This window comes from Hemibagrus wyckioides, linkage group LG11 (assembly GCF_019097595.1).
Source record: "Hemibagrus wyckioides isolate EC202008001 linkage group LG11, SWU_Hwy_1.0, whole genome shotgun sequence".
NCBI classification, from domain to species: Eukaryota; Metazoa; Chordata; class Actinopteri; order Siluriformes; family Bagridae; genus Hemibagrus; species Hemibagrus wyckioides.
This window is the reverse complement of record NC_080720.1, coordinates 26,920,434-26,944,907: the sequence shown is the minus strand read 5'-3', so window position 1 is coordinate 26,944,907 and position 24,474 is coordinate 26,920,434. Positions and strand designations below refer to the sequence as shown.

Genomic DNA, 24,474 nt, shown 5'->3' with positions numbered 1-24,474 from the left:
AGAAATGCTGCTAAAATTGGGCATGCATTGTCTTTTTCAGGATATGGAGAAAATTATCCATGTATTTGTGTCATCACATCCGGATTACTTTAATTCTTTGTTCACTTGCCTTATTCAGGGAGTTCTGGCTTGTATCCAGTTAGTTGAGAATGCAGCACAGTCACCTTCTTATGAAAACCAAACACAGGAATTTTACATTTAAAATGGCTGATTCTTGCATACAAGGCCTTACATGGAGAAATTTCTAAAAAAAGACAAGCGAAGCAACAAGACAAGCTGTGAAATCTAATGAGATTCGGAGCAAGAAATGTAGTGAGCGTTGTAACAAAAATCCTTGGCACTTGGTTGAATTTCTCTCATACTTATCAGGTCGAGCAGTTAGGAGACATGAGCGAGGGCCGAGTGCAGCTGCTGCAGGGCCAGACTGTTGGAGTTTCTAACATGACGGTGATCTGTTATTGATCTGCAGTGTTGCTCGCTAACAACATGGCCCTGAGCTGTGACTGCTTGATGCAAGACTCTAAAACTCATTGCACCTATACTTGCAATGAGGTCTTCTTTCAAGACAGCCAGCCAGACAGTTCCAAATGCAATTTTATTTAAAGACAACATGGTAAAAAGCTAGCAATTACAATAAACTAGACATAAAATAAACCTAGTGCTAATTTACAACTAATCTACAACTGGTATTTAATGCGTGTGTGGGTTTATAAAATTCTAAAAAATGGTATCTTCATACATGACTGCAAATAATCATATTAGTCATTATATCTATCACATTAGTCATAATCTATCTAAAAATGACTTCGGTGTTTTGTTTTTTTTTCCATCCATGAAAACATACTTTACTAGCATTTAGACTTCTTGGATCTCATTTAGAGAGACAACAACAACAGACTCCAGATGGAAAGGTCACATTTAGAATCCGCTCTAAACCTTTTGAACATGAACTAATGAAGAAAACACACAGAGCTGTCCAAGAATCAACCAAGAAATTTTTAGTCCCAAAAAAAAAAAAATATATATATATATATATATATATACATCCTCAAATTAAAGGCAATATATTTACACTTTTACTCTGTGCTCATTACATCTTTGCAAAAGCAGTATGTTGAAAAGAGACATATGAACAGCGCTGTAGAATGTAATAACAGTACATGAATAATCGCACACTAATACCTGAATTAATACTTACTTAAATATGAAGCAATGATGAATTAAGCCTTGTACTAATCAGCAACTAATGAAGAGCTACCCTTAACTACCACGTGAGTCTTATGCATTCATACATGAAAAAGTACGTTAGTACACGTTTGTTAGTTAATGTATCAGATTGCATGGCACTGGATTGCTTTCATAATTTACACCGATCCTCCTTATCAAATGTAGAAAGATGCACTAATATAATATACAACAATATTTTAATCTCAACCCCTTTTGCATCATTCACCAGCCATTTCTTTTCCAGTCCCACTGTAGTACTAGTGTGTACTCTGGGTGGCTCGGGCTCAGGGCTCTGCTCCTTTACTCACAAATCTGACATGAATACCTTAATATTTATTCATTTAGGTGATGCTATTGTCTATTAACATTTAAAACCAGAGTTCTATAAGATTAATAATAATCTTATAGTAAGATTATAGTAAATAAAAAGAGTATGTTTGATTTACCCCATGTGTTTATTAATATATTCACCAACAAACATATACAAAACATGTACTTAAGGTGTTATTCATGCATGAATTCACGGCGTAGTTATTCATGCATGAACTCACGTCATAGTTAAGGTTAGCTCTTAGTTACTATTTCATCAATAGTTTATTTTTTAGCAAGTATAGTGGATGATTTCAGGTATTAATGCATGATGATTCAAAAACTGTCATTGTAAAGTGTTACCTCTTTATGGAATGACATTACTAGACTTCCACTTACTGTGTGACTGTGTCAATATAAAGCATTTGTTTACTCAGCAAAATCCCAGACCAGAAGGGGATGGTGGTGTCATCCTCAGATGATCCCCGACTCTTCTGACCGTCTGATGGCTGTGCTTTTTATTTAGGTTTTTTTTTTTTAAGCACAATAAGCTGCTCAATCCATGCCTCATGTAAATTTCAAATACAAAAAGCATCAATGTCAAACGCTTGAATGTCAGATACAGATCACCAGGATTCTTCTCGCTTCACATGAAATTGTCAGTACAATATAACAATGTACTGTTAGAACAGATCAGTAAAATCAAGCATTTCATGCTTTCTGCTTCCATGTTGTCCCAAAAGCTACATCTCTCTTTAGTGTTAGTAAAATATCAGCCAATTTAAGGAAGGCTAGAACCGAGAAAATGTGTTCTCTACAGTCATCATTTTTAGTGCTCATATCCAGTGCTATACTTGGTGGCAGATATGTATGACAGTATGTAGTACCCACAATGCACCTCAAACATACATCTGTTATTGCAGCTAAATAATATCTGCAAGCGTGAATGATATCTGGGCTTAGAAGTATAGCACATTATAAATATTTATAATGAATATGTGGGTGTGTGTGAGTTTGTATGATGAAGTAATATATCTGAGATGAAAGAATTACATTATCCAAATAAGTTAATTATCCAACAATGTAGCTAATTAATAGGTTAATCTACACTATGAAGCCCTATTGTTTGGGTTTTGTTGATGGTTTCTATTTTATAGAATAAATCATTGCAAAAAATTAAGCACTGAATAAAAATTAGGACTATTCTGCCCCTGTCTTTGAAACGGAAACCTGCTGTTTTTCAACGGCTCCTTCAACAATGACTTAAAAAATTAAATTAGCATTTCAGTGTTTTTTATGGTGTTATGTTAACTTATAACACTATTCACCTATTTTACAGTAATGAACACTAAAGGAAATAACTGAAATACATCACATCAAATGTCATGTAGTTATAAATAAATTGGTTGGATTCAGTTTGGCCTAAGGGTATGCATTTTATTTTGCACTCATCAAAGTTGAAATTTATTTCCTTTAATGTTATAAATCTCTAGATGGCAAAGGACAAAAAATAACTTTGCCTTCAAATGCCATTACAGATGTTGCTTCATATTGCAGTCTTAGGAATGGCCTATGTTAGAGGTAAAATATTATATTAATATTTAGACTTTATAATAAGTGGCATGGAGGAAGACCGGCTATAATAATATTTAAAGCAACAACAAAAAAGATTATTAACTACACTCAGTCTCAGAGATCATTTTCTGTAGGAGTGATAATATTAAGACGTGAATGCTGTGATTTCAATCAAGAAAAAAAATGCATGTTACACCCGCGCCATACTCCACTGGCTCCCGGGCATGGATTCATCATGGACTCATCAGGGTCTATATGCCACCTGATCAAAATTCAGACTCATTTTACTTGATGCTCTGCGATAGTGGATTTACAGAAGAAGTCAAGAAACAGAAACAGTAGTTGTTTAGGATGTATAGGATTGAATAATTCATAGTGACTGCATACATCTGGGCAAGGTAGCTTAATGGTTAGCACATTTGCCTTGCACCTCTGGGGTTGGCGGGGAACTTTGAGGAGGGGGGTGGTGTAACTAGGTACTCCAGTCCAAAGACATGTATTATAGGCTGATTGGCATTGTGTGCTATGATAGGTGCCATCCTGTCAATTTGTGCTCCAAGCCCCCTGGGATAAATTCCAGTTCCATGTGATTTTATGTAGAATATACGGTCCATGGATGACGGACTACATTGTTACTGGTGTTACTAATATATTTCCTAAACCAAATTTGGTTCTTCTTGCAGCTTTCGCACTATTTGTTCTGTTTGGTTGGTGAAAACTCAGCACTGCCTCACTCATGTGACTTTGGATCAATCCATTCATTCCTGTGCTTTGAATCCAGATCCAATCCTGGAAACACCACTCATTTACACGCAGCAGCAATTTCGCATAGCTGATCCAATGACCAGCACGTTTTTGGGAAATGGGAGGAAACTGAAGGAGACACATGTGGACATGAGGAAAGTGGAAAATTCCACACAGGGAGTAACCCGAGCTTAGGATCGAAGCAGGGACCTTTAGGATGATGAGACAGCATAATGGCACAATATAACACGTCATTTTTAAATCTATCCTTTAAAAAAGAAAGCTCCATATTTAAACATGCTAGGTCTCTGACTGGAGAGTCAAATCTGTCTAAACCTGCTTCTTTACTCTCCTGCCTCTGCAAATAGCTTTCTTTTCTCTCCTACATGTCTCTCTGCTTCTCCTCCCTCTTCTCTACCCATCTACACCTTTTCCTCTCCATGCCTACACTATCTTCTTTTTTGTTACTCTCTCTCTCTCTCTCTCTCTATCACACACACACATTCACACATGCACACACACCCACACACAACCACCCACAGACACACACACACACACCACAGATACACATAAAGTGCTGAGAGAGGAGAAAGCTCTTCACAGAGGCAGCTTTTGAAGAGAGTGTAATTCGGCACTGCACAGAAACACCCAGACAGGAATAGCAGTATGTCCTTGGTGCTCTCTTTCTCTCTCTCTCTCTCTCTCTTTCTCTCTCTCTCTCTCTCTCTCTTTCTTTCCTTTGCCTTCCTCCCCCACTCTCTCTGTCTCTCTCCCTCTGGATTGGACTAATGAATCATGTACACATGGAAGAGGTTTGCGTAGGAGAAAGAGCATGCAAAATAGACAGCAGAAGAGTGGACCCTCAGTTCTTTAAAAAAAAACTGTTTACATTTGGTACACTCCAGTTTATTGGCAGTTGAGTGAAAGGCCATGCTTGAGTGGAGCTAAGCACCTTTCGTGCTTAACCTGGTCCACCGGAGGAGCATGAAAAAGTATATAGTATGTCTTATGAAGGAGCTCCGATGCAGTTTACTTCAAAGTTTGTGGTGGCCTAAATCCTAGAACACAAAATGTTCTATTTAAAAAAAAAAAAGTAATTGATGCCCCTCAGTACATAAAATGAGTCTGTGTGGAGTTTGTATGTTCTCCCCGTACTTGGTGGGTTTCCTCCGTGTGCTCCGGTTTCCTCCCACAGTCCAAAGACATGCTTCTAGGCTGATTGGAGTCTCTAAATTGCCCATAGTGTGTGTGTGTGTGTGTGTGTGCCCTGCAATGGGTTGGCACCCTGTCCAGGGTGTATCCTGCCTTGTTGCCCGATGACGCCTGAGATAGACACAGGCTCCCCATGACCCGAGGATAGATTAGATAAGCGGTACAGACAATGAAATGAAAAATATTATATTCGTTTAGCAGCTTGTTGCATTAGATACAATAAACCTGAATCTAGTAACATGCAAAAATGATGGATTTAATGCGCCAGGAATTAACGCATTGTTATCAAGGTGAAATTATTTATACCAGAGAAGGTGTTTTCTATAATAATCATTTTCTACAATAGCACTACCTAGTAGTAATAGCTGTAATGCAGGATTATATAAACGCTCTTGTTTTATATATATATATATATATATATATATATATATATATATATATATATTTATATATATAAAAATCACATTATGGTTTCTATAGTAACAACTCATTCACAGAGACTGGTATAACAGATGTTGCTCAGCTGGGATCTCCTCTAAGACTAATTATAAACATATTAAAAAAAAAACCTGATTTTATTTAGCAAAATAAAACATATAATCGTTGATAGGGTACAGCTTTTTTTTTTAGGATATGAACATTAAAAGAAGGAGTCTCCAGTATCAGCTTTGTTACTGAAACGTTTTGGAATCAAGCTGAAATTTTTCAGATTTTTAGAGCATAAGAGATCAAACTTGGGAACTAAACTATCATTATGTGATTTTGAATTAATTAGTTACCACCTTCAGTATATCTAATGTACAGTTTAGTTCCAGTTTATAAACACTTTTAGTCTCATGTGCTCATTAGTCTGTAACTGATAGCGATGTTGATGTTTCACATCTGTTTTAGCTAGGTTTGAAGATTCCTGGCTAAATACATTTCTAGGTAAATGCTCTTGTTTTAATTAACCTGTATTGGCTGTCTTAGGGAACTTCACTCGATCAAGCAAACATAGCTGGTATTAGCAGCTAGAGAAAAAAAAAATTAAATAGCGATTCACCCCTGTCAGTGTACATGCACAAAATATCACCTGGTCTTTTACCAGTTTTCAGTGGACTTTGTTGTCGTAACCTGTCCACCCTACAGTTCAATGTGTTGTGTCTCTGGTTAGACAATTACACTTGATTATATAAGGCTGTAGAATGGAAATGATTTATAATCTCAGTCTCCGGTGTCACCCAGATGAGGATGGGTTGCCTTTTGAGTCTGGTTCTTCTTCATGTGGTCTCAGGTTGTTTTCCTTGCCACTGTTGCCTTGCCTTGTCAGGGATAAAATATGATTGAAATAACTTTTTAAACTTCGTAATTTTTATTCTGAATTTTTATATTTCCGTAAAGCCGCTTTGAGACAATGTCCATTATTGAAAGCACTATACAAATAAAATTGAATTGAATCCTCTGCCCTCTATCATTAAAGCCATTTGTGCCTCTCGTAAACTGAATGTTATTTGTTTTAACACCATTCTGAATAAATTCTAGTGTCTGCTGTGCAAGAAAGAAATCTGAGACTGAAAGGTTTTCTACGCCTCTATGCATTAGCTGATTAAATAATTTTAATAAAGTGGCCACTAAGGAAAAGCACTGTGAAGTTCTTCAGACTAAAGGGACAAATTATCCCTCTTGTTCGGCTGTGACCTGATTAGTCAGATGATAAACGGTAATTGACATTACTATGGGATTTTCTGAAATGTTTAACCTTTGCAACTTTTCAACATTACGGCTCTGGAGAAAAGAATGCTGGTGGCAGAGCTTTCAAAATCTGACAGGCCTGCTGAATGCTTTGCATAGGATTATGTAAGGTAAATACTCTCTGGTGGCTGAGTGTGAAAATAGCCTCACTTACATTTAGGGAGATCAACACCACCCTCTGTTGTTACACCTCTGGTACTGCTATTATCACTGCCAGGGGGGAAGATTCTCCAACGCAGAATTTCTTTTTGTTTTCAAGAGAAGAAAATGAGAAGAACTTTCATTTTATATCGTAAAGAGCATCTGTGTATATTGTAAAATCGTGTAAATTGAGAGTGTTCAGCATACCCTCACTTTTCTTTTTACCCTCAATTTTCTGAACACTGAAACTTACACTTTGCAATAGCACTAAAAATATGATTTAACTGATGTGACATTATGTGCAGGGTTTTTTCAGCATCTAACAGGAAGTACACATGCTATGATTAGTTTTTTTCTTCATATTATCATGACTATATATTCCAGTTACTTGTATATATGTGCATAAAATGTGCTACCGTTGTAAGGTTCATGTACATACTGTATGTTTACATTTTATTCATTTTCAATCATTAAAAAAATATTCTGGAGAGAGGAAAAGTGCAGGGATTTAATGAATACACAAAAAATCCCGCAATATAGTCACATGATGCATTAATGGATTTTCCATGTATTCAGTGGTGTTTAGAAAAGCAGGGGAATGAGTTAGACTGCTAAATATAGAATGTTGCTTTATTATTATTATTATCATTATTATTATTATTATTATTATTATTATTATTATTATTATTATTAAAAAAGCTCTGGAAAATGAAATCATTCTCCAGTGTTCAATGATCAGCTTATTTATTAGTATATTTCAATCAAGATTAGAAGTCATTCCCAGCACCAAAACCATTCATGCATTCATGTTGCTATAACTCCTATCTACAATTTATTTACACCCATCATCCAGTTTATTAGAAACACATGTGCAGCTGCACAATACACAGTGATGAAGTACTTCAGTTAATGTTCACATCAAACTTCAGAATGAAGATAAAGTATGGTCTCTGTGACTATAACTGTGGCATAGATGATGGTCCCAGATGGGCTGGTTTGAGTATGTCAGAATCTGTTGATCTCCTGGTAATTCACACACATCAGGCTCTAGTGTTGATTAAAGAGATCAGAGGATAATGGCCAGACTGATCTGAGCTACAAGGAAGGTTAGAGTAATACAAATAAGTGCTCTTTACAACTGTGGTGAACAGAAATGCATCTCAGGATGCACAACTAAACCTAGAGGAAGGCCACGTCAGGTTCCAGTCAGCCAAGTACAGGACCTATCATGGACAGTCACAGAAAAATCTGGACAGTTAAAGAATGGAGTAGATTTTTTTCTAATCAATAGCAACTCAAACAGCAACTAAGGGGAAAAGGTATGCTTAAATACATCTTGGCTGTAAAATCAGTTTTTCCTTGTCGAAATTTACATATATTATTTTGCATAATAATAATAATAATAATAATAATAATAATAATAATAATAATAATCTTCTTTCGGCTTTTCCCATCAGGGGTCTCCACAGCGAATCATCTCTCTCCACCTATCCCTATCTTCTGCATCCTCAACACTTACACCCACTAGCTTCATATCCTCATTTATTACATCCATATACCTCCTCTTTGGCCTTCCTCTTTTCCTCCTTCCTGTCAGCTCCATGTCCAACATTCTCCTACCAATATACTCACTCTCCCTCCTCTGGACATGTCCAAACCATCTTAACCTGGCCTCTCTAACTTTGTCCCCCAAACGTCCAACATGAGCTGTCCCTCTGATGTACTCGTTCCTAATCCTGTCCAACCGTCTCACTCCCAATAGAACCTCAACATCTTCATCTCTGCTACCTCCAGCTCTGACTCCTGTCTCTGTCTCAGTGATACTGTCTCTAAACCATACAGCATGGCCGGTCTCACCACTGTCCTGTACACCTTCCCCTTGATTCTTGCTGATATCACATAACTCCCAACACCTTTCTCCACCCATTCCAACCTGCCTGCATATTCAGCTTTTGTTTTTGATTCTTTAATCAAATTTTTAAATTAATAGGCCCAAATAGTAATACGTTTTTAATGCTATACAAGTGAAAAATCTGAAAAAATCTGAGCACATTGCCTGGTTATCAGGGGGTGTGGCCACAGATAGCTAACCATACACTCTCAGAAAAAAAGAGTACTAAACTAAACTATACCTTTCCTTATGGTTGAGCTGGTACTCCAATTGTTTGTACCTTTCACCTGGAAATGTTGATGTATTATTAAAATATATTGATTTCAAGAAGGACAAAGAAGGATGAAAATAAAGGAGTAAACTAAAAATAAACTGTTTTTCAGACTTGTCTTAGCTTTCTTGCCATTGATAAAAACAAATCCCCCAACACATGGTACATTTCTGAATCCTCAAGGTGTTTAAAATTTACATGAGAAGGAAAAAGACTCACTGGATTATATATATATATATTTGATATTTTGGGACCCTTGGCTTATGTCTTTAATTTCTATGCTTGCATGCCATGTTTAAAGCTCGAAAATAAGTGCTGCTAAAATAAACAATCCCATCTATACCTCATATTGCAATATACGTTATATGGCCAAAAGTATGTGGACACCGGACCATCACACCTGATTGAGCTTTTTGAACATCCCATTCAAGAGCTAGTCCCTTCTTTGCTATTATGATGATAACCTCTGCTCTTCTGGGAAGGCTTTCTTCTAGATTTTGGAATGTGGATGTGGGAGTTTCATTTCATCCACCCACAAGAGCATTAGTGAGGTTGGGTGAGGAGGCCTGGCCTAGTCATCATTCCAGTTTGTCTCAAAGGTGTTCAGTGGGGTTGAAATCAGGGCTCTGTGCAGGCTAATACTACATATTAAAGGTACAAAAGATTGAGGATCATTAAGGGTACAATCCCAGGTATAAAGAAAGGTTCTGTGTAGTACCCCATTTTTCTGAAAGTGTAGCAATGAATCTCAACTTGAGTGTTACTTTTACACCCTTTAGTCATTAGCTGACTGACTTCAAGCAATATAAATGTAAGAAACATTGTTTGGCATCGATTAAAACTTCTTGATAGAAACCGGACAATTTCAAGGAATATTATCAAGCACTTCCAGGTCTGTCCTAAGAGCTATCTTTTATAAACTAGGTGAAGTGCTTGATTGCCATCTACAGGAAAACTGAAGTGTGTCTATTTCTCTTTCTCTCTGGATAACAGATGTTTCTCTCATTGACTAGAATTGAAGGGGGTAGTTCTTTTCTCTTGGTTGTATTGATGATTGTATTAGGGATAGCTGTAGTATCCTGATATTTATTAGATATGTGCATTTGTCGACTGGTAGAACAGGTAAAATGCTTTCATTATATTAAATGTAATTGCTTTTCCTAATAATAAAAAGATGAAACATTGAAAAAAAGTTGAAGATGAAGTTCACGGAAAGGATGGGGCTCTATATGTTTAATGTGGTGTCTACATGTTTAATGTTTAAAAAGCCTTATGCAAAACATGTATTGAGGTGGTTTGTGCAATTATGCCCTGTGATAGTTTGGCACCCACATCCAGGGTGTCCCCACCTTGTGCCCCGAGTCCCCTGTGGGCTCCAAGTTCCCCACAACCCTGTGAAGACATGTCTTCCATGTCTATATGGAGCTTGCTTTGTGCACTGGTCATGTTGGAACAGGAAGGGGTCATCCCCAAACTGTTCTCACAAAGTTGGGAGCGTGAAATTGTCCAAAATGTCTCCGTATGCTGAAGCATTAAGAGTTCCTTTCACTGGAACTAAGAGGCCAAGGTCAACCCCTGAAAAGCAACACCTGAATTCAACGATTTGGAGGGGTGTCCCAAAACTTTTAGCAATATAGTGTATAATGTAGACGGATAATGTATAATGTAGATGGATGGAGAATGTAAAAGGTGGCTGTTAGATTTTTGCCATAGGGGGCGATAATTGCACATCTGTGCAGAGACGCTCTCTGTCGGACCACTAACACGTGCTCGGATTTAGACAAGTCCCGCAGATTTGTTGTCACCCAGAATGGACACACACTTCACCACTGCTGGTTTCTTGCGCGGACTCTGCAGGATTAAATCCTCCTAAGCCTCGATACGTTTCTAAGGAGAAAAAAAAACGAAGGATTTATTTAAGTAAGAAACTCCAGAATGAATTGGACGGCGTTCAACGACACGGATGGAGGTTTCCACGCCGGTAGCACGGAGACTTTCTCCGCGTGCTGCATTTCGTCCTCGGGTGTCACGGACTCCGGCTTCGTGCGTAACGGCGCGCACGAGCGCGGCTCCTTCGCCCCGAATGTGGTGCAGGTCGCCGTGATGTGCGTGCTCGGGCTCACCGTGATCTTCGGCATCTTCTTCTTGGGCTGTAACCTGCTGATCAAATCCGTGGGAATGATCAACTTCCTCGTCGCGGATAGAAGATATTCCAAGGACGTCGAGGCGGTTATAGTGAGCTCGTAGTGGAGAGATTTGTACATGAGATCTCTTATGGACGCATATGATGCTTCTTTAAAATCTTATGAACACTGCTTGGACTTGCATGTTGGTGCACAGAAAAGAAAGAACGCCCTCAGCTGAAAGAATAATCTATATTGAGAAAATGACACGACGTTCATTGGAGTTAACTATTCTCCCTTAGCTTATTTATTAAGAACTGATAAATGACTACTTTATTTTAATGCAGCCTGGACTGAAAATATCTGCAACTGATAATACAGCCCTTGTAGTATATTCTTCACACGGAGTCAATTTGATTTCGAAACATTTTGTACTTCTTAAAAAAATGTATATGATCTAGAATACACTTTCAGTAAGAAAGGTACAAAACTGTACCTTTTATGGTACAAGTGGCCGTCGCTGGTGTGGTACCCTGAAGGGTACAATTTTGTACTTCTAGTCATACCTTTATAACTCGTTTTAGGAACATAATTGTACCCTAAGGACCTGTTGTGTACCATTATTAAGGTACCATTATATTTTTTGTTCCCCTAGGAGAAAAATTGTACCTCTGCTGTACCCTTGTTTTCTGACAGTGTAGAGTAATTCACCCCTGTTGTATTTAACTGCATTATTTTTTACTGATTGATTGCACTTTAAACTTTTTGATCTCCTCCGAATTATCACAATACAAAAGACAAGTTATATTTTTCCCCCCATCATAGAATTTTGCATCCCATAGGCTAGATGTTATGTAACTGTTATTTAACTTCTCATAGCACATTATACTCCTAATTGAAAAAAACACGAGTATTTAAAAGAAATCTACTTTTTCAGAGTAGTCTTTACTCCACAAGTAACCAACCATCTAATAAGTAATCAGATTGTTTTCCCTACAGCATTGTTGACTGTTTTTCGTTCTGCTGTAACGCTTCACTTATATGAACTCATCTTTACAGTCATAAAGAAATAACCGAATGCATGTGTACTCTATAAGATTGGCAGATTGTTGTGTAAATTCTTAAAGCTGCAAACTTGGGTCATTCATTTCCATATATGTAATTATTGTGCTCTCTCCTTGCCTTTGCGGTTGTGATTACAGTGATTCACCATTAATTCACTGCGATTTCTTTGTCATCGTTGCAGTTAATGAGGTCGCAGAATGAAGGGAAATTAACTTGGAGTTGAAATAAAATTAGTGGCCACAGCAACTGGCCAAATACAATTATGTGTCTGGAATTATCTGAAATGAACCTTGTCTCATAACAGATTATAGCTCAGAATGAAACAAAACTGTGTTTGGTTGTAACTGTGCACGTGTTAATAATAATTGATTTAGAGAGCACCTATACATTTACAGGTGGTGTTGATGACGATATAAAGGTGATAAGGAATACAAGGAAACTTTCCAGATTGCAGACTGTACATACCGTAGTCCATACATGATAAATAGTTCAGACACCGCAATCGCAGGTCACGCTACTCCATATTTCCGAATACGTGAGCCACTTTTGAATCTAGTGGCACTTGTCTCTGGTAGCCTAAACACAGCTGAGTGAAGATCGTAAAAATGCGTCAATGCACAGGGTCATCTGGGAGCAGCAGCTGAGATTGTACAAATGCAAACAGCTCTGCACTGAAACGATCTGTTTACAGCCTCAGCCAAGAACTGGGATGTATAAACGTTAACAACAAATCTCAAAAAGGCCATGACTATCTGTACATTTTTTGATGTCTAGCATACATCCCAACAATTTGAAATAATGCATCTGTGCTCTTATAGTTAAAACAAGGCCTAGATGTGGTCTATGAGAATCCATCTGTACTACTTAATGGAAAATAAGGGTGTGTAGGGGGGAAGCGAGCCATTCTGGTTTGTTCATACTGAGCTGGTCCATTACTTTACATTACATGATTAAGTAAATACACAGCACATCACTTTGATGCTGTACAGAGATATCAGAAATGCTTTCATTGGCCAAGAACAAGTCATTACAGGAATCTAGTTAGGCCGTTGAAATGACACTGAAACAGGGGGATAATTTAGGCATATATTACTAAAATATTTAACGATGCATTTATGACTAATTCAACCTGTGAAGGAAAAAAGAGTAATTGCCTTCACTTATGTTCTCTGTGTGTGTGACTCCGGATTTCAGCAGTAGAAGGGATACTTGTTCGGAACACACTGATAAATGCTGCATTCAACTTATTTCAAGAAGGAAAGCTGGAACTCGGAATTCTGTCACTTTTGACCTTTGTTGGGATAAATGGATAAATGAATGCTTTGTTTGGTTCATCTTCTTTTAACAACACACTAGCCAGCTCACTACTGATTGATTGTATGTTGATTGAGCTTAAGCAAATATACAGCATATTTCCATAATAACCTCATTTAAAGATAAGAAGTGGTATTTTGGTTATTGCTGATGTTGAAAGCAGCCATGTTGATCAGACCATCCCAAGTTTTTGACTTTCAGCTGTCCAGAACCGGTGAGTCTGTGACCATGATAGCTTTAGATTATTATTCTGGCTGACAGGAGTGGAAGCTCTTCTGCTGTTGTGGCTCATCCACCTCCAGGTTTAATATGTTTTGCATTCTGAGATGAGTTTCTGCTCACAATTGTAAAGAGTGCTTACTTGATTTACTACAGACTTTCTGTCAGCTCAGACCAGTCTCACCATTCTCCTCTGGTCTCCCTCATCAGCATGGGGTTTCAGCCTGCACACAGGATGATTTTAGTCCTCCATAATGGACATGTCACATAAACGGATGAGCTTTTCGGTCAGGAGATGGTTAGTTTAGTATTCAGAAATGCACTCACATACGCCCCACTTCTTCATGTTTGGATATTCTATACTGTTCATTAATAAATAAAATTTAACAAAAAGTGCTGTAAATTTAAGAGCAACTGAACACAATAGTCAGTTACAATAAAATTTCACAATTATTCTTTAAAGTATCAAGTGTGACTAATTGTTTGACTTATTACTTTAATTTCATTCAGAAATGTTTTATTTTGTTTCTGTTCATTTATCAATTTCTGTCATGTGTGTTAATATGAGAGATCAAATGTACATTAGTTTTGTTTTGTTCGTAAATTTGCCAAGACAGGCAACATCACACAACTAGCCAAAGCTTGAAACATTACACAACTTCCATTTTTGTAAAATCTGCCTTGGGGTGTGGTCAATAAAACGGCGCCAACCAAATGTTTTATATCGACTTATCTCTCAATAGCATGTCACGCTGTCCCTGATTACAATCTCCATAATAACCAAGAAAAAAAACACACCAAATTCTATTATTAGACTGCTGTTTTTCTTGTGGAATTCCATACAAATAGATGTCATACATTCTTTAAAAAGGTGACAATTCCATGACTGGGTGTGTGATGTGAGTTTATTGACATTCATTCTTTTATACATGAATTAAATGAGAAGGATAAATGACGACCAACCTGAGGACTGAATCAGTAATTTTTCGTATCCCTGAATGGTCCACAGAAATAACACCAACAAAAAAATAAAACAGATGAAGATATTAGACAGAAGAGGATCTAGTGTAGTCTGTGAGAGTTTGAGGAACTGTTGAATAGGAGAACTAGTGTATAAATGTAACATATTAGGATAACAATAAAAATAATCACAGAACAGGATAAAAATGTTCTAGAGAAAGGCCATAAGTTCCCTAAATGTACAGAACTAACTCACTGAAGGATCATCCAAGACTTAACAATAAATACATCTAAAGCAGGAATAGGCACTCATATGTAAAAGGTTTAGCAGGTTTATCCCACGTCTTCTCCATTGCTATGACTTGGATACCTTTCGGGTGTTCAGCCTCACAGCGTGGGAGAGAGGAGCTCGAGGTGTTTGGAATCAGATCACACCGAATAAAATCCCACATGAAAATTCCTTAGATTACGAGACAACAGTTCAGAAGCCTGCGGTTTTGATCATTCCTATTCATCAGAAGAGGTTCATGATGTCTTTTCTGGGAAGATGCAAAAATTCAAACCGAAAAACAAACTAAACAAAATGAGACATTAATGTTTCGAAAAAATAAATGTTACTAAGAGTCTGTGTCAACAGAAGCAGTGCATTAGCTAATTTCGTTTCAGACAGAAAACTCTCTCTGAAATTGAATCATTTCAAAAACATGTTAAATTGCCATCTCTCTCCACAGCAGTGTTATTAACTATTTATTTCATTACATGAATGAAGAGTACAAAAGGACTCTCTGGAATTATTAGTTAGTATAAACTATAACAATTTAATCTGATACACTGTACATACTACACACCATATTAGATGTCATTGTTTACTCCGAATACATCCTCAGCATGTCTACAATGTATTGTTATTAATGCAGAGATTATACACACGTTCTGGGAATTGTTCTCGGCTTGCGTTGCAGTGTGACTAGGTGAAGCTGATTTGTGTTGATGTTTACTGTCACAAACCAGGAAAAAGTTTAACAAAGAGATAACCTGAAAAATGTTTTCTATTTTAAATGAAGCTAAGGTAAATATGTGATTATTTCAACCATGCAAAAGTAGGAGGAACTGAGCATGAATTGAGAATAAAAAATTGAATATTCATTGATCGATTATTTGTAGTCATATTGTTTTGCTATTTGCTATTAATAAATAAATAATATATAATATAAATTTTGCTATTAATTCACTGACAGTTAAAAGATATCCTGGACCATTTATTGATTTAAAAATAATAATAAATAAAAGTCGACACTAATAGATTACAGATGTGATGAATAAAACATTACTGCTGTGCCGTTCTTTTTCAAAAAAACAAACAAACAACAACAAAAAAACAATTAAATGAGAAAGCATCATTTGCACTAACGATGACCCAAGAACAAACCTATTTTTCCTGACTCATTTACATAAAAGCGTTAGAGTATGGAATGTGTTTTATAACCTCTCCAGAGCGACTTTCCAGTTATTCCGAATGTGTGGTAAATAAGCAGGTTTTGTACGCTTTGACCATTGTGTATGCAGCGATCCTATTAGAATTAAAGTTATTTTACTATTCAAAGCCAAATTCCAATAAATAACAGGAGCGTACACAATACAAAAAAAAGTGTAATTTCTCAGTTGCTGTTTAGAACTGAAGTCTGCTGCAGATACAATGTGCTTTATAAAAAAAATAGAGAGAATGAATCTTTTAACACTTTAAGTCAATTACAAAGAAGAAAGTTAAAACAATAATAAAAAAAGTAACAAAAAATAACCATGGCTATAATTTGCACTGTACATCTTTTTCTATTACCCATATATGCCTGGCGATCATGGTGATGAAGTGAGGACAGTGTTCTAGGCGATGGCTTGAGTGGGAAGGTCTCAAATAAGACACCAGAAGAAAGTGAGTCCAGCCACAATGCCATTGAGTATAGCCATGCTGTAGCCCATATGAAAGGAGTGGCCAGTCATTTGCCTGCAAACCAGACACACACAGACACAACACTTTAATCTTCGACACTCAATAAGTCTGCATAGAACGGGGGCCCTGTGTACATTATGGATGTGGGGGAAAAAATCATACTGGGAAATGGCATGATGCATTCCTACAATGGACATGTAAGAAGGTGTGGTCAGACATCTATAAACCCACAAACCTATAAAAACGCCATTACTAAATATTGTGGCATATTGTGATTGCACTCTCTGTTTTGATAATGGGCAATTTATCTAATGCTTTTAGAGGAGCAGGATTTGACTGGTGCTCTATTAGATCTTAAAAACATACTGAGTTCATACACCAGTGCTATCTGCAAATGCTTTTCTAATGGCCATTGATTTCATCTAATTGAGCTGACTACAATTCCCAATTCTTGTAAATCGGTTTGTGTGTTTTGTAGTAGCCCAAGTGCAGGAATAAGTTGGAGTTATTCTCATTTTATTTTACAGTTCTTCCGTTGAGGGAAAACTATAAAACCGTCTCCTTATACTGATGAAGGTAGACTCTGTACAAGGTCATGTGGACTATATGGACTCTTCCGTGCTATAATATTTTGCTTCCTCAGATTCCGATTGCAATACGTCATCATCTTCTTGCTAAATCACTTTTCATAACTCCATCAGGTTTCCAGTTTCGGCAAAGGTGTGGTTTCTTTCATCCAATATGAGCTGCTGTATAAGTCAGTCAAGCACTTCAACACGTCAATCTGGCTTCCGGTTTCAGAAAGAAACACGACGACAATACGGAATCAAACCACAACTTTAACTGTAAAATAAATTTCACGGACCATGTCGGGACGCATTTATTCTATGAACTCAACTATTCAATTATTCAAATATTAAGCTCGTTATTTAAATAAGAGCTGAGCGGTGGTCCTCACGGCAATGAACCTTCTGGTCATTAAACCAGAGCCCTGACGTCTGAGATACCACTGCATTTACATACTGTGAGGCTCGAATAAACCAAATTCATTCATCACCAAATGAATTTCTCCACATGGTCAGGAAATGGATGGCAATTTGTTTTAGGCGACATGTGCCTTAGAGACTTTTACCCTTGTAACTTTTTTAAGTCAGTGATGTCTTTTTGTAGACATGACTTTGTCTTTTGTAGTTTTTACAGCAGGATCCTGTGCTCTCACCGCTGTGGCCCAGGTTCGATTTCCGGACAGGGAACCACTGGGGGATTGATCGCGTCAGGAAGGGCATCCGGCATAAAACCTGTGCTAAATCAAAATAAGTGCATCGGATGAGGCACTGTGGTGACCCAAGTATTGCAAAAGTATTCACACCCCTTGAGCTTTTCCACATTTTGTCACGTTACAACCACAAACGGAAATGTATTTTATTGGGATTTTAAGTGATAGACCAACACAAAGTGGCACACAATTGTCGTGGGGACGCTTTTCTTCAGCAGGGACAGGGAAGCTGGTCAGAGTCGATGGGAAGAAGGATGGAGCCAAATACAGGGCAATCTTAGAAGAAAAATCTGTCAGAGTCTGCGAAAAACTTGAGACTGGGGCGAAGGTTCACCTTCCAGCAGGACAACGACCCTAAACATACAGCCAGAGCTACAATTTAATGGATTTGATCAAAGCAAATCCATGTGTTAGAATGGCCCAGTCAAAGTCCAGACCTAAATCCAATAGAGAATGTGTGGCAAGAATTGAAAATTGCTGTTCACAGACACTCCCCATCCAATCTGACTGAGCTTGAGCTATTTTGCAAAGAAGAATGGGCAAAAAAATTCACTCTCTAAATGTGCAAGAGACATACCTCAAAAGACTTGCAGTTGTAATTGCAGCAAAAGGTGATTCTACGAAGTATTGACACCACACTTTTCAGATATTTATTTGTAAAAAATACCATTAAATAAAGTAAATAAACCATTTATCAATTTCCTTCCACTTTACAATTATGTGCCAGTTTGTGTTGGTCTGTCACATTAAATCCCAATAAAATTCATTTACGTTTGTGGTTGTAACATGACAAAACTTGGAAAAGGGGTATGTATACTTTTGCAAGGCACTGTATAAATAACAGAAGAAGAAAGGCACTTGGTTTTCAGCCCTGTGAGTTCTGAATTGGTTCTTGAACCTGGGATCTGTATTCAGCGAATCATTAACTGTATTCATTCATTAACATCACATGACCTGGATGGAATAGTTATTATCCAGTTATCATGGCTGAAAGAAACAAATGGTCACTTGGCTAAATGTTCCTATGCTTGTTTTCAGGTCTACTGAATGTGGACTGATGTATACAAATGTAAGAGGTCATGAGTATGCATTTGCAATTGTGTGAAACCATGGTCTGGGTCAATCAATAGCAATCCAACAGGCTGGTCAATAAGCTGTTGTACTGGTGCATGTAGGTTGGCTCGGGCCAGGCATAAGAGGGACAGAGGTGTGTGATTATATAACTCGCTCACATGGCATCTGATTGACCCTGCAGTTCATCATCTCCACAGACATGATCAATGTTCTAATAGTGTAGTGGCCAATCAAGGGCAGGCTCATGGGTTTAGGGTGAAGCGGTGTAAAAAACGCATTTGTTCTCCCATGTAGCATGGCTGTCATATGCCACCATTCTCTTAAAGCAGACAAAACAGCACCTCATCCATCCTTAAATCTGCAATCCACAGCAACCTTCTGTAATAAAGTATAGCCTTCCCAGTTTAGCTCCTGATTTGAGGAAAAACAGAATCACAATTTTCACCTTCACTGATCAACAAACTTACTCCAAACTAAAAAAAACATTCAGGATTTTACATCAGATTTTTTAAGTAACACAAATGCTCTGGGTTGGAAAACTCCATACAGACTGGAGAAAGCAATGTGCATGCACACCCGAGATGAGCAATCCAGCATCTGTGAACTTGGCATAAACAAACCTGGTTGTTATGGAATCAAAAATGTGAAGCAGAGAGTGAGAGAGAAAGTGAGAGAACAGCTGAGAAAAGAGCTTCTTAATCAATGCAGACCTTTGTTTATCAAGTAAACAATATCACCTCGGACTGTCTGGCTGCAGGACACACAATCTGGTGTGCATTGTGCTCTAAATTCAACTTTAAACAAAAACACTCACACTGTAGAACACTGCATACTGATTTGATCAACTCCTCTCTAATCTATTCATGCCTAGCGTAATTACTGCATCCTTTCTGGTAGTGGATTTAAAGAAGTTGATTGTGATTAACTCTAATCTTCGGTCACAGTTTAAACGTTAACTGGAAGTGCTACATGATTTCATGATGTCATCTGAAAGATCGAGTAGAAGGTGTCAGGATGTGTTGTATGTTCTTTGCAGTTTCGTTACATCTGAAATCTCAACAACATGTAAGTCGTGTGTCTGATTGAGCTTGACACTCAACAATTAAAATGGACATCAAAACATGAACCAAAGTCTTCTTGTTGGATTGGATGGGATTTCTATGGAAGACAAATTCTGAGACATAATGCTGGAAAATACACTATATTACCAAAAGTTTTGGGACGTCTGCCTTTACATGCACATGAATGTAATATGGAGTTAGTCCACCCTTTGCGGATTCAACTCTTCTGGGAAGGCTTTCCACAAGGTTTAGGAGTGTGTTTAATGGAATTTCTGACCATTACCCTAGAAAAGCATTTGTGAGGTCAGGCACTGACGTTGGATGAGAAGGTCTGGCTCGCAGTCTCTACTCTAATTCATCCCAAAGGTGTTCTATCAGGTTGAGGTCAGGACTCTGTGAAGTTCCTCCACACCAAACTCACTCATCCATGTCTTTATGGACCTTGCTTGTGCACTGGTGCGCAGTCATGTTGGAACAGGAAGGGGTCATCCCCAAACTGCTCCATTAATTGTCAGGGTGTCCACAATTTCTTTTTAATAATATGATTTCAGCGAAGATCACTATGACTAACTGGAACTGTTGTAATAGCTGTTATATATCTAATATATTTCAAGAACTAATATAGTTATTATTATTACTCTAAGGCAACATGGAAAGAATGTGTATATGGCCAGCAGGTTTTAATAAAAAACTAAAAATATTACATTTCTCAATGAAACGTGATTTCACTGCTTAGTCCAAACTTAATTTCAATAAACTTCTTAATGACCAGACGGAATGATGCAGCGTAAGCGTGCTCAAGGCAAGACCAGCTACAACATAATCTCATGAGGCACTCATGGGAACTAGAACTAGTATTAAATTTAATGGGTTTAATTAATCTGGGTTAAGGTGCTTGATCAAATGAATTTACCTGAATTTGGCTGGAGAAAGTGGTGTGGGGGGATACATCCCAGGCTCAAATGAGTCAAAGTAGGTTAGAGTCCAGGAGAAGCTGCAACACAACACTCCAGCCAAGGAGGAGAGAACCAGCATACTCCAAAAGCCTGGAAATAAATACAAAATTGGACTAAATCATACAGAAGAAGACCGACTTCGTTGAGATGAAAAGTTCTGTGTCCTAATCTAATTTGGAAGTGTTGGTAGGCATTAACCTGTTGTTGTTGTTGTTGTTTATGAGTGTAGTTAAGGAAGTTGTGGAAAAGCTTGTTCAAGCTTCAACATAAATTCGTATCTCCATGTGACTGTTGTTCATAATACATATTTTTTTTTAGTCTTGTGTCAATTTCTGCTAATTTACTCTGAATTCATTTAGTACTAGTGAAGCTGTGTTTTATCTGAACATTTTATTCTTTCTTTCTTTCTTTCAAAAGTTTGCCCCATATGAGCCATTCAGTAAGTAGGAAATATACAAAACACTAGAAGCAGAGACTTTATTTAATCAAAGGAATCTACTTAATTCTCCCAGTGCAAATGTGTTCACTTCAACCACGAAACTGAGCATGTAGTGTAAAGGTAACAAGCTTGCAAAAAAAACCAAACCAAACCAAACACACAAACAAAACCTAAAACAACCATAAGCTGGTGACTCGGACCTACCTAGAAGCCTTACTTCTGTCCCATCTTCAGTGGTAACCCTCTCTGCCCGAAGATCTTGAGAACACAAATGTGTGCATATTATATATACAATTACATGCAATACAAAAATGTTTACAGTAATGCCCTCTTGGCTGCAAATACTGTACATCAGGGTTCCCCAACCTTTTTTGTACCATGGATACTTTTTTGTCCCTAGGTTTGAGGGACAATTTTTTTTTCTTCTGGGTGTGGTATTGATAAGTGGAGCTCTCTAGTGACATTTGTTTTTTGGGTCATTTTAGGGTGGGTTAGCTTGTGAACTTACTGATGTATGGAAAAACCCGTGACTAAGTCAAATGCGGGAGTGAGGCCCTGGCAGAAGTGGCAAACAAAATACATATAATTTTAAGTGTTTATATATATATATATAAAAGAGACAACATAAAATTCTCTCTTTGCAGCCCAAAGGGGTTGGGGACCCCTGCTGTACATCATTTCTCTTATATGTACACTGTTTCTTGCTTTTTCTAAAGTATACTGTATCAATTCACACATAAGTGATAGCTTTAATAGTTTTAGCCAGGTATATGTTTCACACATAAAATCATTCAAGAAAGTATAGATCATGGCATAACTGCTTCAAATAATGAATTAACAAACAACCAAAGGACATAATACTTCACCATCAGTTCCATAAAAGAAAAAAATGCTACATTTCTGATACATTATATTATACAGTCCTGCAGTGCATCTAACACGATGGTGAATCCTTCGATATCGAGATCAGTCCCTGCAGCATTGCAAAGATCAATATCGTCCTGACGATATACTGCCACGCCCTACAACACACTGTAATGTAAACGACCTGTTGCACTTGGTATGTATTAAGAACGCAGCCAAAGCAACATGTTAGATGAGGTCTTACCTTTTAAAATGACATACAGGAAGGAACAGAGTATAGCAATAAATGAAACAACGAGCAGACAGCAGAGCATGGAGCAGATACGGGCTGGCCACTGGCTTTTCCAGTACCTCTGCATCGGAGACCTGAAACGCTGAAACCGAGATTGAACTCGATTCAACCTGCTTTCATGTGAACTCGTATTCAATGCGGATCGATGTATAGCATCGTTATTATCATTATCATCATCTTCATCCCCTGAAAACGCGTCCGGTCCCTGAAAACGCATCCGCATGGTCTCTTCCAGGAGAAAAGTTTCGGAAACTACGGCTCCGGATTTTTCACACCACTAGCCTTCTATCTAGCTCGTTTACTATGCCAACTTCTTACTAAGTTAATCTTATTGAAACAACCGTTTAAAATCAGCCCAATAGCGAGAACAATCCATTTGACTGTTATTAAAAATCCAAACTTTCTCTGCTTTCAAAACATCGCGGTTTACACTTCCGCGTCCGCGATGAGTCCCGCCCACTCCCATATTTGTCAAATCCGAATCGCACGATTGGATAAAATGACTGTCAATCAAACTAATTTGCGTATAAAACTTTCCGTGCAAGTCAGGAATGTTTCATTGAGCAAACAATGCAGAAGAGCACTGACATGTTTGTTCCTGTTTCATGAAACATGTGAAGGAGGCGCATTATCCCTAATAGAAGACTTTTTGTTTCTTTTCTTTAATCCAGCTGGGTTTTAGATTAGAGCAATGACTAAGGAGTATTACTGTGGCTGCCAAACACTTTCTGGTTATGTGATAATATAATAATAGATGATAATGATATACTGAGTATAAATTATTCTCTGTATGTGACAACAGTCTATCATATTCGTCACATCTTGGCTATGGGGACAGAAACTCTTTCCCCCAGTAAATATCGTAGCTCGACTTAACTACCCGAAAGCATGTGACAATACCCACAGTACAGGATGGTGGTGGCAGCATTGTGTTTTGGGGCTGATTTTCTTCAGCCACAAATGGAGCTTTTGTCAAGGTGGAGGGAATCGTGTCTAGCTACAACTGATTTTAGTGCAAAACCTTTAGGTGTCTGTGTAGTAAGCTGAAGAAAAATCAGAATTTCATAATTTAGCATGAGAATGACCCAAAGCATAAATCCAAAGGAATTACTTAACCAAAAGATCACTGTTTTTAAATGACCTAGCCAGAGCCCAGCCCTGAATATATCTAAAAATCTGTGGGGTGAACCTGAAGCAGGATGTGCACAGAAGGTTTTTGCAAAGAAAAGCTTTCCTGATAGAATCTCACCCAAAAAAAAGTTGTGCAATAAAATCAAACATGCTTCAACAAAGTAGTAGTTTAGGGATGTGCACACTTATGCACATAGGTTGTTTTCCCCCTCTTTTTGCTAAAATGTTTCTAAAATTTAAAATTATTTCACATTGAGGGTAGAAAAATTCTGACGTGATACACTATATTGCCAAAAGTTTTGGGACACCCCTCCAAATCATTATATTCAGATGTTGTTTTTCAGGGGTTGGACTTGGACCCTTAGTTTCAGTGAAAGGAACTCTTAATGCTTCAGCTTACCAAGACATTTTGGCCAATTTCATGCTCCCAACTTTGTGGGAACAGTTTGGGGATGACCCCTTCCTGTTCCAACATGACTGCACACCAGTGCACAAAGTAAGGTCTATAAAGACATGGATGAGTGATTTTGGTGTGGAGGAACTTGACTGGCCTGCACAGAGTCCTGACCTCAACCCAATAGAACACCTTTGGGATGAATTATTGTGGAGACTGTGAATCAGTCCTTCTTGTCCTGACCTCACAAATGCGCT

General features: G+C 37.8%; 2 protein-coding genes across 2 annotated transcripts; one reads left to right on the top strand and one right to left on the bottom strand.

Moving 5' to 3' along the window:
- The first annotated feature begins 10,275 nt into the window (after positions 1 to 10,275).
- On the top strand, positions 10,276 to 14,160 carry rprmb (reprimo, TP53 dependent G2 arrest mediator candidate b). The gene has a single exon (XM_058402252.1). The coding sequence runs from the start codon at positions 11,037 to 11,039 to the stop codon at positions 11,346 to 11,348; it is 312 nt and encodes a 103-aa protein (XP_058258235.1). The 5' UTR covers positions 10,276 to 11,036; the 3' UTR covers positions 11,349 to 14,160.
- A 980-nt stretch (positions 14,161 to 15,140) lies between these two features.
- arl6ip6 (ADP-ribosylation factor-like 6 interacting protein 6) lies at positions 15,141 to 23,144 on the bottom strand. Its single transcript, XM_058404160.1, has 4 exons — positions 22,645 to 23,144; positions 21,741 to 21,794; positions 21,055 to 21,187; positions 15,141 to 16,784 (listed from the first exon to the last, which is right to left on the bottom strand). The coding sequence occupies exons 1-4, from the start codon at positions 22,913 to 22,915 to the stop codon at positions 16,691 to 16,693; spliced, it is 552 nt and encodes a 183-aa protein (XP_058260143.1). The 5' UTR covers positions 22,916 to 23,144; the 3' UTR covers positions 15,141 to 16,690.
- Between the last annotated feature and the right edge of the window lie 1,330 nt (positions 23,145 to 24,474).

What these genes read in the sequence shown, in the direction of transcription:
- arl6ip6 (XM_058404160.1), bottom strand. Translation starts at nt 22,915, where the DNA reads ATGCGGATGCGTTTTCAGGGACCGGACGCGTTTTCAGGGGATGAAGAT. An exon ending in CCTGTATGTCATTTTAAAAG is followed by an intron (nt 21,795 to 22,644) that starts GTAAGACCTCAT and finishes TGTGTTCTCAAG; the next exon opens with ATCTTCGGGCAGAGAGGGTT. An exon ending in CTTTCTCCAGCCAAATTCAG is followed by an intron (nt 16,785 to 21,054) that starts GTAAATTCATTT and finishes TCTGGTTTGCAG; the next exon opens with GCAAATGACTGGCCACTCCT.
- rprmb (XM_058402252.1), top strand. Translation starts at nt 11,037, where the DNA reads ATGAATTGGACGGCGTTCAACGACACGGATGGAGGTTTCCACGCCGGT.